At 41.2% G+C, this 15906-nt stretch overlaps 1 protein-coding gene across 2 annotated transcripts in view; it reads right to left on the bottom strand.

The window, feature by feature from the left end:
* eif2ak3 (eukaryotic translation initiation factor 2-alpha kinase 3) overlaps positions 1-15906 on the bottom strand; it is a 49029-nt gene that overhangs the window by 20846 nt on the left and 12277 nt on the right. Inside the window, exons 1-4 of one of the 2 annotated variants that reach the window (XM_047345537.1) lie at positions 14242-15293; positions 13996-14125; positions 1037-1231; positions 807-937 (exon numbers count right to left, since the gene is read on the bottom strand). In XM_047345537.1, coding sequence (XP_047201493.1) covers positions 807-937; positions 1037-1231; positions 13996-14125; positions 14242-14243 — 458 coding nt within the window. In that variant the 5' untranslated portion in view covers positions 14244-15293. Of the gene's footprint in view, positions 1-806; positions 938-1036; positions 1232-13995; positions 14126-14241; positions 15294-15906 lie in introns of those variants that run through there. The other variant, XM_047345536.1, reaches the window with a different exon arrangement.

A 15906-nucleotide genomic window follows, 5' to 3' on the forward strand; every position in this document is an offset into this window, starting at 1 on the left:
TTATGAAGGCCTTTGGAAAATTCAATAAATTCATTCACAAGATGTTTCACATTCTATCAGGTTGAAACTGTTCTAACAAAGATCTTTAACGGCTGTGTTTTCTCACGAGTCTTAAAAATGTATGTATCTTTGTTTTTTTTTTTTTTTTTTTAGAAAAGGTGGGAGATTGTTAATCCTTTGTTTGGTTCGTATTACATGTTCATCTGCTAGGGGCACTGTGGGGAGGGTGTGAAGGTGGAGCTACTGGAGGTAGCCGTGTCGGAGTTGTTCTGGAGGAATGCTCATGGCGGAATAAAGTTACAAAAGGATAAACAAGTTGTTTTCTTTGACTAACACATGTCCTCATTATTGTGGTGCTAGAGCTAACATGAACGGATTGTTATGAGCCATTAACATCCCATAATCCACCAACGGCACTAGCTAATACTCAGGTGTATCCTTTCAAAATAAAACATGAGCCGCAGCTGCAGTCTTTAGCTCACATACTGGCTTCCTTTCCCCCTCTAATTACATGTGATGAAAACTGTTAATAAGACTCAAGTCTCAGAGCAGAAGTCCAAGTTAATTCTCGAGTCTAAGTCGAGTCTGGAGGAATAGATGGATGGATCTTTTTTTCCAAACATATCCAGAGATGGAAAAAGGCCCAGACCGTGGCTCTGCATATACACAGTGTGTTCATGTTAAGTGTGTCATGTAAGTGCAGCAACAGTCTGAATAGTTTACCAACTCACTAACTTTCCTGACAAAGGCATGCTACAGCAGCTGGATCCAGCTGCTCGACATTGACAGACTAGTTCAAAACGTACTTTTCCATTCCTGATCGAGGCCTGATAGCTCGTACTGTCTTCTGAGTCCTCTGCAGCAGGAGAACGTCCTCCGTCTCTATCTCTTCCTCCCCCCACCGACTGCAGCCCCCCGCAGAGCAAATGTATCGAATCTGAAGCAAAGACAAATACCGAAGACGTAACAGATGTCAGATATTTGGAACAGTTAATCATGTGCTAAATCGTTAAAATTATTGTCACAATATAATTACCTTGCCACTGTAGGCCCCCAGACCATAAGTAGTGAGGGACTTGCCCCCGACCAGGACAGTGTCCTCTCCCATGCGGTAGGATGACTCCAGCAGGGATTCAACACTGAAAGGCACAGCCTCCATACTCTCCCTGTCCCGGTTCCACTGGAACAAGGCACCATCCAGTGAAGGTATGACCATCTTATTGCCAAATACCTGTGAGGCAGAAAAAAATATACAGGTGGGTCTTATTATTGTTTTTTTTTTATTATTTTATTACCAAACTCATGTACATGAGGCAAAAAATAAAGTAAAGGAAACGATAAAGATAAACAGCCTCGATAATCCACAAGGTTAAAATTTTTTTGAGAAAATAAAATTTATTCAAACATATTTATAATAAGATATTTCTTGTATTTCTGTACCATTAATCAACTACAAATAAATTGCCAATTTCTACCATTTGATTACAGAAGCATTACCTCAGTCTCAGTTAATGTTTTCCATTCTACTTATCTCTCTTACAATTTCCAGCCTTCTTTGTGCAGTGAGAGGCTCAATCTTATTCATGTTCTCATTACAGACTACTTGCAGGGCATCAATACAATCATTGATAATAAGCATGGACAGGTTTCTGCTATTAAGGTACTCAGAGGTTTTTAACATTCATCCATTTTCTATACCCGCTTCTTCCATACAGGGTTGCAGGGGAACTGGTGCCCATCTCCAGCGAGAGGCGGGGTACACCCTGGACAGGTCGCCAGTCCATCTCAGGGCAACACAGAGACACACAACCATGCACACACTCTTTCACACCTAAGGGCAATTCAGAGAAACCAATTAACCTAACAGTCATGTTTTTGGGCTGTGGGAAGAAGCCGATGTACCCGGAGAGAACCCACGCATGCACAGGGAGAACATGCAAAAGACTCCTGTCTTTCTGTATGGAGTCAAACCCAGGACCTTCTTGCTGCCAGGCAACAGTGTTACCAACTGTGCCACCATGCAACCTGCTTTTTTACATTTTTGAGTTAAATGTCCTTTTAACAGAATGTCAGATAAAATGGCGGTATAATCAGAGTTTTGTTCTGGCTGTTTGAAGAAGAAAGTTGCAGCAATTAATTTGGTAACCCACTATGGCTTTAACTGTACTGTGAGTCAGGTAGGCAGGAATTTCTGACCCTTTAGAAAACATGTTTACAGTTTGCCTCTGCATTTCCACATCCATCCCCATATTGTTGGTCACATTTTAAATTTAACTAGATATTATTTAGGATCAAGTGTTATATTTTATTAAATGAAATACAGATGATAAAAACCATAGGATGTTTCTTCAACATTCAAAAAAGCTCTGATAATGTGACTCTACAAGCAGAAACAACATTATCTGAAAAAAATCTCCTTTATGTTTTACTTATTTTTAATATTTATATACACTAAACATTTTGTGCACACAGACCAGGCTATCTGACACACATCCACCCACTCAGCCGTCTCACCGGACCCCGCACACTTGGACTCAATCTACAGACTTGAGACCAACTATTGCCCATTTTCCACTGGCTCGATTTGGCCCTGCTCGACTCCAACCGGCTCACAATGCGAGTGTTTCCATTACAGTTTTTTCCGAACCGGTACCTACATTTTTGGTCCCGGCTCCTGAGCAGGTACGACCGGGGCCGAGTAGGGAATGCATGTGACGTGAACAGACTGCTGTTCACTGGCTGGCCGTTATAGGAGGAGAAATGAGAAGGTTTTCGTTGAGACAGTGCAGGGAAAATTTAATAAAACTCAAGAGCGACTACAATAATATTAAGGACCACAGTGGCCGGAGCAGGTCATACATGTAGTTTTACCATTTACAGATCATAAACCATGCCTGAAGGCTGACAGAAAAGAAAAAGGACAAATCAACTTTCTGAATTACATGCAGGCAGAACGATGTAGCCTATTTAATAACGTTCTAAATCAGCTGATCACACATAAAATGAGCTGTTCAGAGGCACAAACATTTCCCCGAAACACACAAAACAAAACCACCATGAAACAGCGTGTTTGGTTCGGACATTTATTGACAGTCCTTAAGAGAACCAGCGTCTGACGGAGGAGGGAGCAGGCAGAGAGCAGCTGCCCGTAATCAGACTGCCTGCATCAGACCAAGCAGGAGGACGGGGCCGCTGAATCTGCAGAGCACGAATATGCAATATCCCACCTAAAACTAACTTCAAGGGTCAAATGTCCATGGTTTTGCGCTTTTAAGTCCTTGTGCTCATTATTGCCATGGATAAAACAAAAACTTCTTCATAAAGCCCAAAATTGTAACTCCTTCAGGCAAATTGTAGAGCTTTACCATCCATTCAGCAGCATCTCTCCTCTCTGCTCTTCCTGCCACAGCTCCCTCACATCAGAACCCCTGAGCATTATTTTATAAGTTCTGGCTAGGCTATGGTCCCGATAATTATCAAAGTGGATCATTTTAGACATAAAAAAAACATAAATATGAGATTACGGCATATGAGGGCACATGAGATTAGGTAATTAGGTTGGATCTGAAGAAAACTGTGCAAGTTGAGATAATGTGTTTGCATGGGGTGATCATTGTGTGTGTGGGGAGGGGGAGGGTGTGTGAAGATGACATCACTGCAAATGCCTGACCCTTATAGAGATTAAAAATGTAACATTAAGGAAGAAAATGCTCGTCATCCAGATGCAAAAATAATTTGTAGCATTAGCGTTTGGTGCCATAACAAGCTTGTTTGGACCAATCATAAATGTTTCAACCTACTGGTGCTGCTGCTGGGGTCAGAAAATGACTTAAGTAACTTTTAATGTTTAAAAAGTATCAGATTTATTTACTAGAAAGCAAAACATGTGCACACTGTGGGTGGTGGAGGAAGGGTTAGCAATCTGAACAGATCCCTCTCTGCTGGTATGGCTACCAGGCTGCAAAGAGGTTTTACAACAGAGAAGAAAAATCTCGGATCTGTGGATGAGTCATGCTGTTCCTGATGCCTTAATCCATTCCTCTGATCTGGCCCAGTGCTCTGACACCAGTTAGCCTTCTCTCAGCCGCATAATCTCCTGAAGGGAAACACTCTGCTCAGCGGAGTTCCGCACTGGTTGTTCGATTGGATTGTCCTGCATAAAATCTGGATCAGTAAGTCACAAAGCTAAGAAAGTCATATGATGGAATGCACTGGAATGCTTCTGATTCAACTTTCAAAAAGCTCTAATAATCCAAAAGTTTAAAAAGTGTATAACTGTGGTTACATAAAAAATAAATGGCATATTTAAAAATAAAATGAGACAACATATATCAGCCCTCAGCAGCTCCCTCTGTGATTTAAAGCTAATTCAAAAGGAAGCCCTTCAGGTTAATAATTCATGCATGGTCAGCCGCACCACATGTGTTTGATTTCATGTTTGTCTCATGTTTATATGCAGTATTTGGGAAAATAATACACAGAAGTTCCTGAATTTTGGGTTTTTATTTGAAGAAGAATAAAATATTAAAAACAATTAAAAAGAACATTTTAAAAGATAAAAAAACCCATCTTCTTAGCATAAACACTCATATACATAACACTCAACATAACTCAGACTGATTCCAGAGCTGCCTGAATGTGTTATTGAGCCGAGATCTGACCCATGTGTTGATCTAATGTCAGAGGAATTCATGCGCCGTCTAGATGCACCGAGTAACTGGTGAAGTTTAAAAGCAAAGGTGTATTTCTTTGGGACATTAAAGTGCAAAAAAGTTAATAACTAAAATTGTGAGCTGTGAACTGTTTTCAAAGTATATTGCTTTCTCTTTTCAGTTTCTGTCCAACTACATTATTTAATCTGGAGAACTTTGTTTGTGTAGATTTCTTGAGATGCATAGAAACAGCCCTGGGACCTAATCCTGTTTTCAGTAAAACAGTAGTTTCATTTTACAAATGTTATAATTGTAATGATCAGTAATAAATACAGAAAGTAGAAAAAGAATTGCTGAAAGCTTTTAATTATACAGTCATATTTCTTAAATTAGAATATTATTGAAAAGTGTATTTATTGCACACAGGCTGATGTTTTCAAGCCTTTTTTCTGTTAATTTTGATGATTTTCCACTTACAGCCAATGAAAACACCCTCTTTCAGATTAGATGTACGCCAGACACAAAATCTGATTGGTGCATCTCTAATCATAATCATTAAGAGATATTTTTGTTACTGTGTGAATAATATTTCATGTATTCAAAGAATTTATCACGGAGGCATTCATTCAAATGAGCTTGATAATTATTTAATGTTACAAGTCATGTAATCATATTCCACCCTCAGGGAAACCAGAGACGGGGATACATGTATAGTGGGGAATGAGGGGGGTGTTACACATGTACTGTACTGTGTGATTGTTTGTGTGTGGTGCTGCTGACGCTCCAGCGATCTTGTCAAACAGTTTCACCTTAACATGCCGCTGCTGGCCCATAAGGCCACCTCACTGCTCCCCTTCAGCGCCAGAGCCTAACTGTAATGCAGGGGCAAACAATCGAGACTGCAGAGGGGAAAAAAAACTGTCTTTCTAACAATAAACTAAAAATTCTGCCAACCTAGCTGTTTCCATTTCCCTCAGTGGGCTGGGAGAATTATTGCTCTTCCCATTCAGAACAGAGAGCTAATCGAGCATTTGTCACTGTGTGACAATCAATCAAGTTCATTCTTTCACACTGCATGCCTCAGATGTATAGGAAGTGTGTGCTGTCTATTATGTGATGACATCATCTCTAGTTGAAAGCATTACCTCACCTCCCCTTATCACCCCCCCACAACACACTCTAAGTTTATCCTTTAAGCCCCGCCCAACCAACATGACTCACTCCTCTCCGACAATGACCCACCCATCCCTCTAAACACACACACAGACACACACACACACACAGATGCCCTTCAACCCCTCTAACAACCCTTGAGCATCTCCTGTTTTGCTCAAGTGATGGCTTCTTTTTCTGCAGACAATGCGGTTTGTTGCCCATGTTTTAGTGCAAGAAAAAAATAAGTGACACACTCGGCAGGATGGAGCAGGTGACTGGCTGATTTCGCCCTGGCATGTTGAGCCTAGCCAATAGTACGACAGCGGACCCCCTCCAGCCTCCGATCACCGAGCAGACTGGTGTCTCAGGGACCCAGCAAGCACCAATCAAACTGTTGCTAAGCTCTCAGCAGGAAGGGGGAGGGTGGAGGAGGGAAAAGCTAGAGGCAAAGCTGCCCCCCCCACACACACACACACACAAAAGGAGCCAAGCACACAGAGCAGACAAGCATCCCAGGTTACAGAGGCCACGAAGGGCAAGGCAGGATTTAAGCTTATACAAAGCACAACTGCATAGTCATAGACACAAACAAACACACACACACAATCCGAGGATCATAACAAGTGACGTCACACCAAGTCAACGGGTTCAGAGCTCGGGGGCATCACTGTTCAATCCAGTTTGCCAGCCAAATGAGAGCAAACAGGTGAACACACACAGATAAACAGGGTCCTAAAGTCAGAAGGTAGGAAGCATCCTCGTGTGCACAGGACACAGAACATGGGCTGGTGTCTACAGAGGTTTTCCTGTTAAACGTTGCTCTCTGAGCAGTCACTTGTCTTCTCCACCTTTATTACAGTGATTTCCTTCAGTTGTCAACACTTACCTGATCCTACAATAACCACATCACCACATAACCTTAGTAAAACCACCATATTCACAGTAAAAGCTTCAGATACTCAATTGGATTTAGGCCTGGACTTTGACTAGGCCATTCCAACACATAAATATGGTGTTATCTAAACCTTTCCATTGTACCTCTGTTCAGGGTTCTTGTCCTGAAGATGAATCTCCACCTCATTCTCAAATCTTTTGTAGTCTAAAATGGGTTTTCCTTTAGGACTGCAATGTGTTTAGTTCCGCCCATCGTTCTATAAACTCTGACCAGCTGCCTAATCCCTGCAGAAGACACGCACCCACACAGCATGATGCTTCCACCACCAACTTCCCCACTGGTAACGGTTCAATGGTTCAGGGTGACGGTTTTCTGCCACAGTGCTTTGGATGTCGATTCAGAGATGAAATAAATAGGTGGACTCTGTTTACTAATTGGATGACTTCTGATGGTAACTGATTTTACTTATGGGTATCAGAGTGGGGCTAAATACAAAATAAAAGCCACATTTTCAGATTTTCATTCATAAAATATTTTTGAAAACTATATTTAATTTTCCTTCAACTTTGTGTATCATGCAACATTTATACACATAAAAGCCCAATAAAAGTGAAAATATGAAAGATTTGAGGAAGGATTAATAGTTTTTAAGGCCAATTTTAACATTTTAGGTAAGAGCCTTATGAGAAAAGGTTTAAGCTGTCTTTATCTTTCGGGTAAAATGGAACAAAAGACTATAGTCACTGATATTTGATATAAATCAGTTCAGAATTAAAATTCCCAAGAATTAATAATAGTTTTGCTCTTCAGTAAATCCAACTGCTGTAATGAGACGCCACAAAGTCAGCTGGACCTACATGTGTTTTTTTGTAAAACTTCCAGACTTTTTCTAGACTCCCAGTCTTTCAGTTCATTTTGTAAATTTATGAGAAACGTTTCTACAACAGGAAAGAATAAAGGAATGGAGGAAACAAGGTAGGACACAAGGTGAGAAAGACATTGCAACTACAAAGGACAGCTCGAATGCAAAACCTGTTAGAATACTATACTTCTATTGTTCTACTCATAACATATTTGGCCCATTGCATGGACTCCAACTGCCAGCGAAACTATCGGACCTGTGGAAAATGCCCACACCTGATATCCATTTTAGTGACTAAGACCATCCTGCTCAGGAAGACTGGTGACGACACTCAGTAACACTAAAGAAAGAAAAGTGTCCAGAGAATGTGGGTTATTCATAATCGATAGCGTCATCACAATTTTCTGCAATATTATTGCAAATAATTTTATTTATGAAAGGAGGACACAATTAAGGAAGCAGGTAGGAAACACGAAAAGGAAGGCAGGAAAGAAGGATGTTTACAATGAATGAGGGAAGGATACAAGGAAGGAAAAATATTAGGGAAGGAAGGACACAACTTTAAGACAACGGAATAGGAAATGAAATGTGGGAATACAAATATTGTTATATACTTTGATTTTTTTCTATACTTATCTAAACCTGGTAAATACTTAAATCAAATTCCATATTATTCCAGACTAAATAAGAACTCTATAGACTTCTCAGGCTAAACAACTATTTTTACTAAAAACATAAGCCTCAGAGTCTGCCAGACGTTTTGGAAAAACACTATCTGTCAAATGTGCAGAACTTGCTCAATTAGCTGGGGTTGGTTTGTATTGCTGCTCTAATAAGACAGGCTCGTTAAAGACAGAGCGTTCCTCAGATCCAAACACTCCAGCATCGGGACCAGCAGACCAGCATTAAACTGATCTCAGAAGCCACCCGACCCTTGTTAATATTAGAGGCTTTGCCCCCGGAGGGAAAAATACTCAGCCAGAGCGAGTCCACATCAAAGTGCACTGCGAGCATGTATCTGTGCATGCAGCTCTCTTGTCTTGCTCTGAGGCTAACTTTGCTTTCTGCATGTCAGTGTGGGTGGTTTTAAGCTTCTGTATACATGTAAAGGCGAGGGTCCTGCTGTGCGTGTATGGATAAACCATTACAGAAAACAAACCAGGCTCATCCTCCAGGCGAATCAGCTACTCTCTGATTGGTATGGGGGTAGAGAGCATGTCTGGTGTGCATTCAATGGGAATGTGGACTAGATGTTAGAAACAGCTCCCTGCCGGCTGTCTGTTCAAAGTGCACAGAGTTCAAATATCCGTCTAATTGTCTACAGACAGTAAAAAGCAAGAAAAGCAGAAAAAATGACCGTTTTAGGACCGTTTAATATCTAAGATGGTCTCTTTTTGAGAAAGTTGTTTTCTTACATGTTATGTGTCTAAACTGTGCTTTGCAAAAGTATTTATTCCCCATGGACTTTTTAACATTTGTCACATTACTTAACCCCTAAACTCAAATGTATTTTGTCTGTTAGACCAAAAACAAGTTGTTGATTTGTGACGTGGATTTAAAATGATACATGTTTTATTTTTTTTTTTGGATAAAAAACTGAAAGGTGTGGTGTGCATTTAAGTAATCAATTACAGCTGCAAGTCTTTGGAGTATGTCTCTACCAACCTTGAACATCTACAAACTTGCATTTTGCCCCTTCATCTTAGCAAAATAGCTCAAGCTCAGTCATATTGGCTGAATGATTTTAAAGTGCCTGTGACATGCTTGTCCCTTAAATGCAGATACTGAAAGGAAATATCTTAATATTTAAGAAGTTGGGCAGCGATTGCATCATATTAGCATTAAAGACGTGATTAAAGACAATTGTGTGATAAAATAGGCATATTTCGTTGTTAAATTTGGCAAGTCCAAAGTCGCCAGGAAGTAACGTCAGAGGGAAGTCTCTGGTCATTCAATGTGTGAGCGTCAATAAGAAAACTGTTCAGGTAGAAGTCAAGTTGCACTACACAAAGTGTTAATATGGTGAAACGGTGCATTGCTGGTGGTGGCAGCAGCAATACAACGACAGCAGCCGTTTGTCTGCAATACCTTCCTAAAGTGAAGAGGATCAGAGCTGGAAAACTGAGGAGGGACAAATAGGCTGGTCGCAAAAGCACAGCCAGTTGTGATTGGAGGACTTTGCTGCAAACTGCTTCGAACAAGAAACCTCTAAATTCACAATAAAAATTATGTCAGAGGTCAGGATGTCTTACAGAGGAAGGAGAATGTTGAAGCAGAGTCTATAGCCACGCTGTTCAGAGCATCTGATGGGAAAAGATCACCAAAGAAAAGGTTGTTGCTGCTGTTGCTAAAGTGATCAAGGCTCAGCAGGTAAGAACACTTCCGTGTTGCAAAATTACATTTAGATATCAGCAGTTATTGTTAATAATTCAAAAATTATTATTTTTATTTTTATTATTAGTAATAGTGCGAAATTATTTATTATTAAAATAAGATCAATTACACACACATGATATATTTAAATAAATATTTCTCTAAAGATTCTGATATAAACTTTTAAAAAAATTACACACTAGGTAGTGTCTTCAGATCTTGAATCATCCCTTGTTTCTGCTGCTGCTGCTCCATGCTGCTCACTTCACCTCCAATTGATTCACCCAGTGCTGTATATAGACTGTAACCCTGCACTGTATCTGCTCCGGTCCGGTCCGCTGCGAAGCCCGGAGGAGCTCCAAGAACCATGTGCAGACCGCGCAATAAAAGCCAGTGGTAAATGCGGTAGCAAGTCCAAAACAACTCATTCTGTGGAAGTTAAACTGCTTCATTTTTCATTTTATGCATCCAGACATTTTCAAGTGTTTTTTTCTACAATGGGTGAGTTCACTGAGTGCAGTGTAGCTATATTTGTTGCTTAATTTGGTGCATTTAATTTTTTATTGCTTGGTTTAGTACCTGATCTAAATAATCTAATGTAAACAACTGCTAATACATACACGTGTTTGCATAAATATATGTGTGTCTTTATTGATATAGTCTTTAGTGAATTATTTTTGGAAAATCCGGATGTTGTGCTTGTTTTGTTTCCTGGTGGTGCGGTATGATTCATGCATATTGACTCCGGCCGTGCTCCGGCATCCAGCAAAAATAGACTGGTCGAATTAAATGGCCGTCCGCAGCACTTGCCATCTGATGAAAGCTGACTTTGCTCTTCTGACTCTGCTGCGTCTCTCTCTGATGGTGACTGTAATATATCTAGAGAAACATCCGATTCTTCGCTGCTATCTGTGTTGCTGGCCATTGTAGCAGCAGCCAGTTTACCTGCAGGGGTTCCCCTGTGACGTCATAACAGCGCAACAAAATCACACAGGAGTAGTCTGGAAATGCCTTTTTAGTTAAATTTATGACCATATTTCTCAACAACTGTTCATTTCAGTGGCATGAATTTACTTTAAAATATTGTATCAATGTTTCCTTTCCATAAAGCTGGAGGACCTGATAACGTCTCCCCATCATGCCTGAAAGCCTGTGCAAATCCACTCTCTCCGATCTTCACAAGGATCTTCAACAAGTCACTGGAGAAATGTGAGGTCTCCTCCTGCCTCAAACGATCCACCATCATCCCGGTTCCCAAGAAACCCACCATCCTAGGATTAAATGACTACAGGCCTGTAGCCCTGACGTCTGTGGTCATGAAATCCTTTGAGCGGCTGGTGTTGAAGCACCTGAAAGACATCACAGGCCCCCTGCTGGACCCCCTGCAGTTTGCTTACCGAGCGAACAGTTCGGCAGATGATGCTGTCAACTTAGGTCTACACTTCATCCTGCAACACCTCGACCACCCAGGGACATACGCGAAGATCCTGTTTGTAGACTTCAGCTCGGCCTTCAACACCATCATACCAGACATCCTCCACCAGAAGCTCACCCAGCTCAACGTCCAAGCCTCCACCTGTCAGTGGATCAACAGCTTCCTGACGGACCGACAGCAGCAGGTAAAACTGGGGAGCATCTTCTCCCGATCCAGATCAATAAGTAGTGGTGCCTCCCAGGGGTGTGTTATATCCCCACTCCTCTTCTCTCTGTACACAAATGACTGCACCTCAGCGGACTCGTCCGTGAAACTCCTTAAGTTTGCAGACGACACCACTGTCATTGGACTGATCCAGGACGGTGATGAGTCTGCATACAGACAGCAGGTGGATCGGCTGGTACACTGGTGCAGTCAGAACTACCTTGAACTCAACCCACTCAAGACTGTGGAAATGGTGGTGGACATTCAGAGAACACCACCCCCATACATCCCCGTCAGCATCCCCAACAATACTGTATCGGCCGTGGACCACTTCAGGTTCTTAGGAACCACCATCTCTGAGGACCTGAGATGGTCTTCACACATAGACACTGTTTGAAAGAAGGCCCAGCAGAGACTGTACTTCTTGAGGCAACTCAAGAAGTTCAACCTTCCACAGGAGCTGTTGGTCATCTTCTACACTGCCATCATTCAGTCTGTCCTGTCTTCATCCATCTCAGTGTGGTTTGGCTCATCCACAAAACAGGACAGGTCAAGACTGCAACCAATAATTAGGACTGCAGAGAGAATAATCAGGGCTGACCTTCCCTCCATCCAGGACTTATACAGGTCTAGGGTCAAGAAAAGAGCTGCTAAAATCTCTGCCGACCCCACACACCCTGCACATAAACTGTTTATATATGTGTATATTGTACATTGTAAATTGTAAATTTGTATATTCTGTAATGCAAAAACAAAACCAAAGAGCAAAGTGTACCGGAGTCAAATTCCTTGTTTGTATGTACGAACTTGGCAATAAAGCTGATTCTGATTCTGATAAATGTAACTGGGTTTATTTTTTTATGAAAATTTGATGTCACAGGCACTTTAAAGTCTCAGCATATGCCCCTTTTCCACTGGCTCGATTTGGCCAGCCCGGAACAGCGCCGCATGGCTCTGCACGTTGTGTGTTGCATTTCCATAGACCCACTTTGGCTCCACTGAAGGGAACACCTCCTGGAGGCACGGCATTAAAGCATCATGTGTCGTGCTACATAACCGCGAATGAAACACCCAACTGCCAATGTAAAGAAATAAAGACCAAAATGCGTTACAAAAACAAGAAGTAACACGTCTATTGCCTGGGGATTAAATCTGCTGACTGCATTGACAATCAGATTTGATGAGTAGGATTTTGACATCCGTTTTATCATTATTATTATTAAAGATTTCACTTTCCCTTTAAGAGACTTGGAAAGATTTGAATTAGGTCTCGTTTTATTTCTAATAGTTGTTGCCTATATATTTATTCAGCTGCTGCTGAATATTGCAGCCTCCTATGACCGCCAGAAAAGCTTGCACCTCGTCGTTGCTCCAAGGGGTGACTTTTCCGGATAACTGTACGAACTCTTGAATGCACGTTTGAAAATGCCGGTTGTTTTTTTTTTACGCTGGTCGACTCTTACGGCTGGCTGTGCCCACGGCCAATCAATGAACAGCCGTTTGTTCACGTCACGTACAGTACCGACTCAGCCTTGCTTAGCCCTGCTAAGAAGGAGGTACCAAAAAAGTAGGTACGGTACTGAAATAACAGTAATGGAAATGCTTGCAAAGCGAGCCAGGTGGAGCCGAGTCGGGCCAAATTGAGCCAGTGGAAAAGGGGCAATAGATTTTTAACTGGAGTTTGGTCTAAGACGTTAATGGGCTTCCATCTAAAACCTCTCATTGCAGATCTAGCTATATGTAAAGTCAACCTCGTGGCTCAGTTTAATCTCTTTTCCAATTTTTAAGAGGTTTTCCTGTATTTCATTCTAACCATCAGCTGATTAGCTTCTCTGTCCCTGCTGAAGAAAAGCTTACCCACAGCATGATACTGCCGCCACCATCATTCTTGTTCTTCTCAAGGGGCAGTGGAGGCTGCTGTGGGCCTCTGCACCGCCCCAAAGCTATCAGAGATTATTCTGGCACAGCTGTCCCTTCCCAGCTGAACCCAGACCCACTCTTTCTGCTTCCAGACTGCAACGGTATCCCACAGAAGCACAGCCACCACAGGCTGATCTCCTTAAGGTCGGGTTGCGAAGTAAATATAATGTTCTCTTTGTCCAAAATAAATCACTGCACCAAAATAAACTAAAATATTGTCTATTTTATGTATATTCAGATTGATTGTGTTGATTTTATACAAAAAAGGTTGTTTCTTCAAATTGTTGCCTTCAATCCTTTCAATAATCAAGCAACCTTGATTTTCTAACATGGTGAAATTTGGATAAGTTTAAGGGGTGCAAATATTTATGCAAGGCAGTGTATAACTAATACTGTCCACTATTAGAATACTTTTACAGAAGCAACCACACACATGTATTTATTGTAAAGGACAAAAATGTTTTTCTGTTTAAATAAGCAAAACCAAGTTTCACTGTACCTCAGGTTTGCTGAGGCTGGAGGACACCAAGCACCCTGAGCCAACATCTAGGTCCCACTGCTTCCTGCCTTGGTTGTGAGGATCCAACGCTGAGATCCGCCCATCCAGGGTACTGATGATCACGAGTGACCTATACACAAAATAATAATCAATGTAAGTCATTAAAATGAGGTTTTACGAATTCCAATCATATTAGGCAACACCATTATAAATAGACATGTACTTCAGTGTTTATTGTATTCTTACATTTGTTTGAGAGTTTCTCTGAGCAGCCGCCCCAGTTGGGGACGGGAAGTTTAATCCAACCACAGACAAGTCACCAGATCACAAGGAGCTGTGCAGCAGTGCTGCAGATGTTGCCTTTCCTCTTGAGTCCTATCTTTGTTTGAAAATCAGAGTGACCTTCATCAGAAGCTTTAGCAGCACACCTGTGCCAAGAAACCCCCCGCTGTGTCAGGTGGTTTGGGTGGCATATTGATTAAAGAGGATTATTAAAACATGACATTCAGTCACCTCACTGCAGCCATGAGAGATCAGGACCACAAATGTGCTCAGAGAACATAAACAAAGCTGAGTTGCTATGTGAAGAGAAGAATAGCTGAAAGGACTGAACTCTAAAAGTTAAAAACAACAATATTCCCATTGTTTACTTCTTATTAGGCTTCTTAGTGTCAACAAAACTGATTTCCCCCCATTCTATAGCAAAGGAAGAGTTTTACAGGGGTTCCTTTCCTTTTTCAAACAGTTCCAGACCTCTGTTTCTCATTTCTATTTATCAGCTTTTTGTAAAGCATAATTACAAACGTTCACCATGAATTTATGGAAGACACTTCTCCAGTGGTCAGGTTTTACATATGAAACCTCAGACTGTAAGTAGGGAAGAAAGAAAGACAAACAGACGGATAGATGAACGGATGAAAAGGTGGACGAACTGTGAGCAAACGGATGGACGGACGGAAAACAAATGAATGGATACATACAACTTTTGAACAATGGAATACAGAATAAAGTGTGGAAACACTCATTTGGCCATAATAATCCAGACCTGTAAAAGACTTATATTTCATAGTTTTCCAGACTTTTCCAGACTCCCTAGGAGCCCCTGGTTTAACACACCTTCCTGATCACTTCACACCCCCTCTTCAACAGCACCTGATGCAGAACAGCTTTGTATTTAAATAATAATAATAAAAATCTAAACTTAAACTCAATCAAACCCAATCATAAATTGGATTTTTTTCAAACTAAGGAACTGGAATGGTGGTTCAAATAGTAAGAGCAGGATCTAAGTGAGTTACTGTCATAAACTGGCATTGAAATCACCTCCGTGAAGAAGAGGTGGTCAGTCACTTTTTAATGATCCTTACTGCTAATCTTCCAAGTGTAGAAATGTATTGTTAATGACAACAGAAAGTAAAACCTCGGTACTGTTAAGCATATTACCACAGCATTCTCCTAAAATACTTTTTGTTTGTTGGTTGAGAGAACTAAAACCCTCCTAACGCTGAATGGAAGCATTTTTCATTCACAGGCAGAGTTGGCTGACAGCAAGCAGCAACAACTGAGAATTGGGGGAAATAGGACACAGGGGGTGGAAGTATTTACTTTGCATGATATATGGGCTGTAGATTTCCAACAGCATGTGATCACCTCACCCTTGAGGAAAGATTTTAAGAAGTAATGAGGAGATGGATTTTTTCCTTTTTTTCCTCCAATTAATTCCACAGCTCTACCTAATAGTTATAGAGATGAAGGGTTTTAGTACTAAGTGCAAATTCTACTAATGGCCTTCATTGCTGTTTATGTGCTCACACAGCAATATCTGCTAACAGTGCTCCCTTCTCCTTTTCCTCTAGTAACAGGATGACTTAGATGAATTGAGACATCCAACCCCACCCTTCACCAAACTGT

The sequence above is a fragment of the Girardinichthys multiradiatus genome, chromosome 19, assembly GCF_021462225.1.
Source record: "Girardinichthys multiradiatus isolate DD_20200921_A chromosome 19, DD_fGirMul_XY1, whole genome shotgun sequence".
Lineage (NCBI taxonomy): Eukaryota > Metazoa > Chordata > Actinopteri > Cyprinodontiformes > Goodeidae > Girardinichthys > Girardinichthys multiradiatus.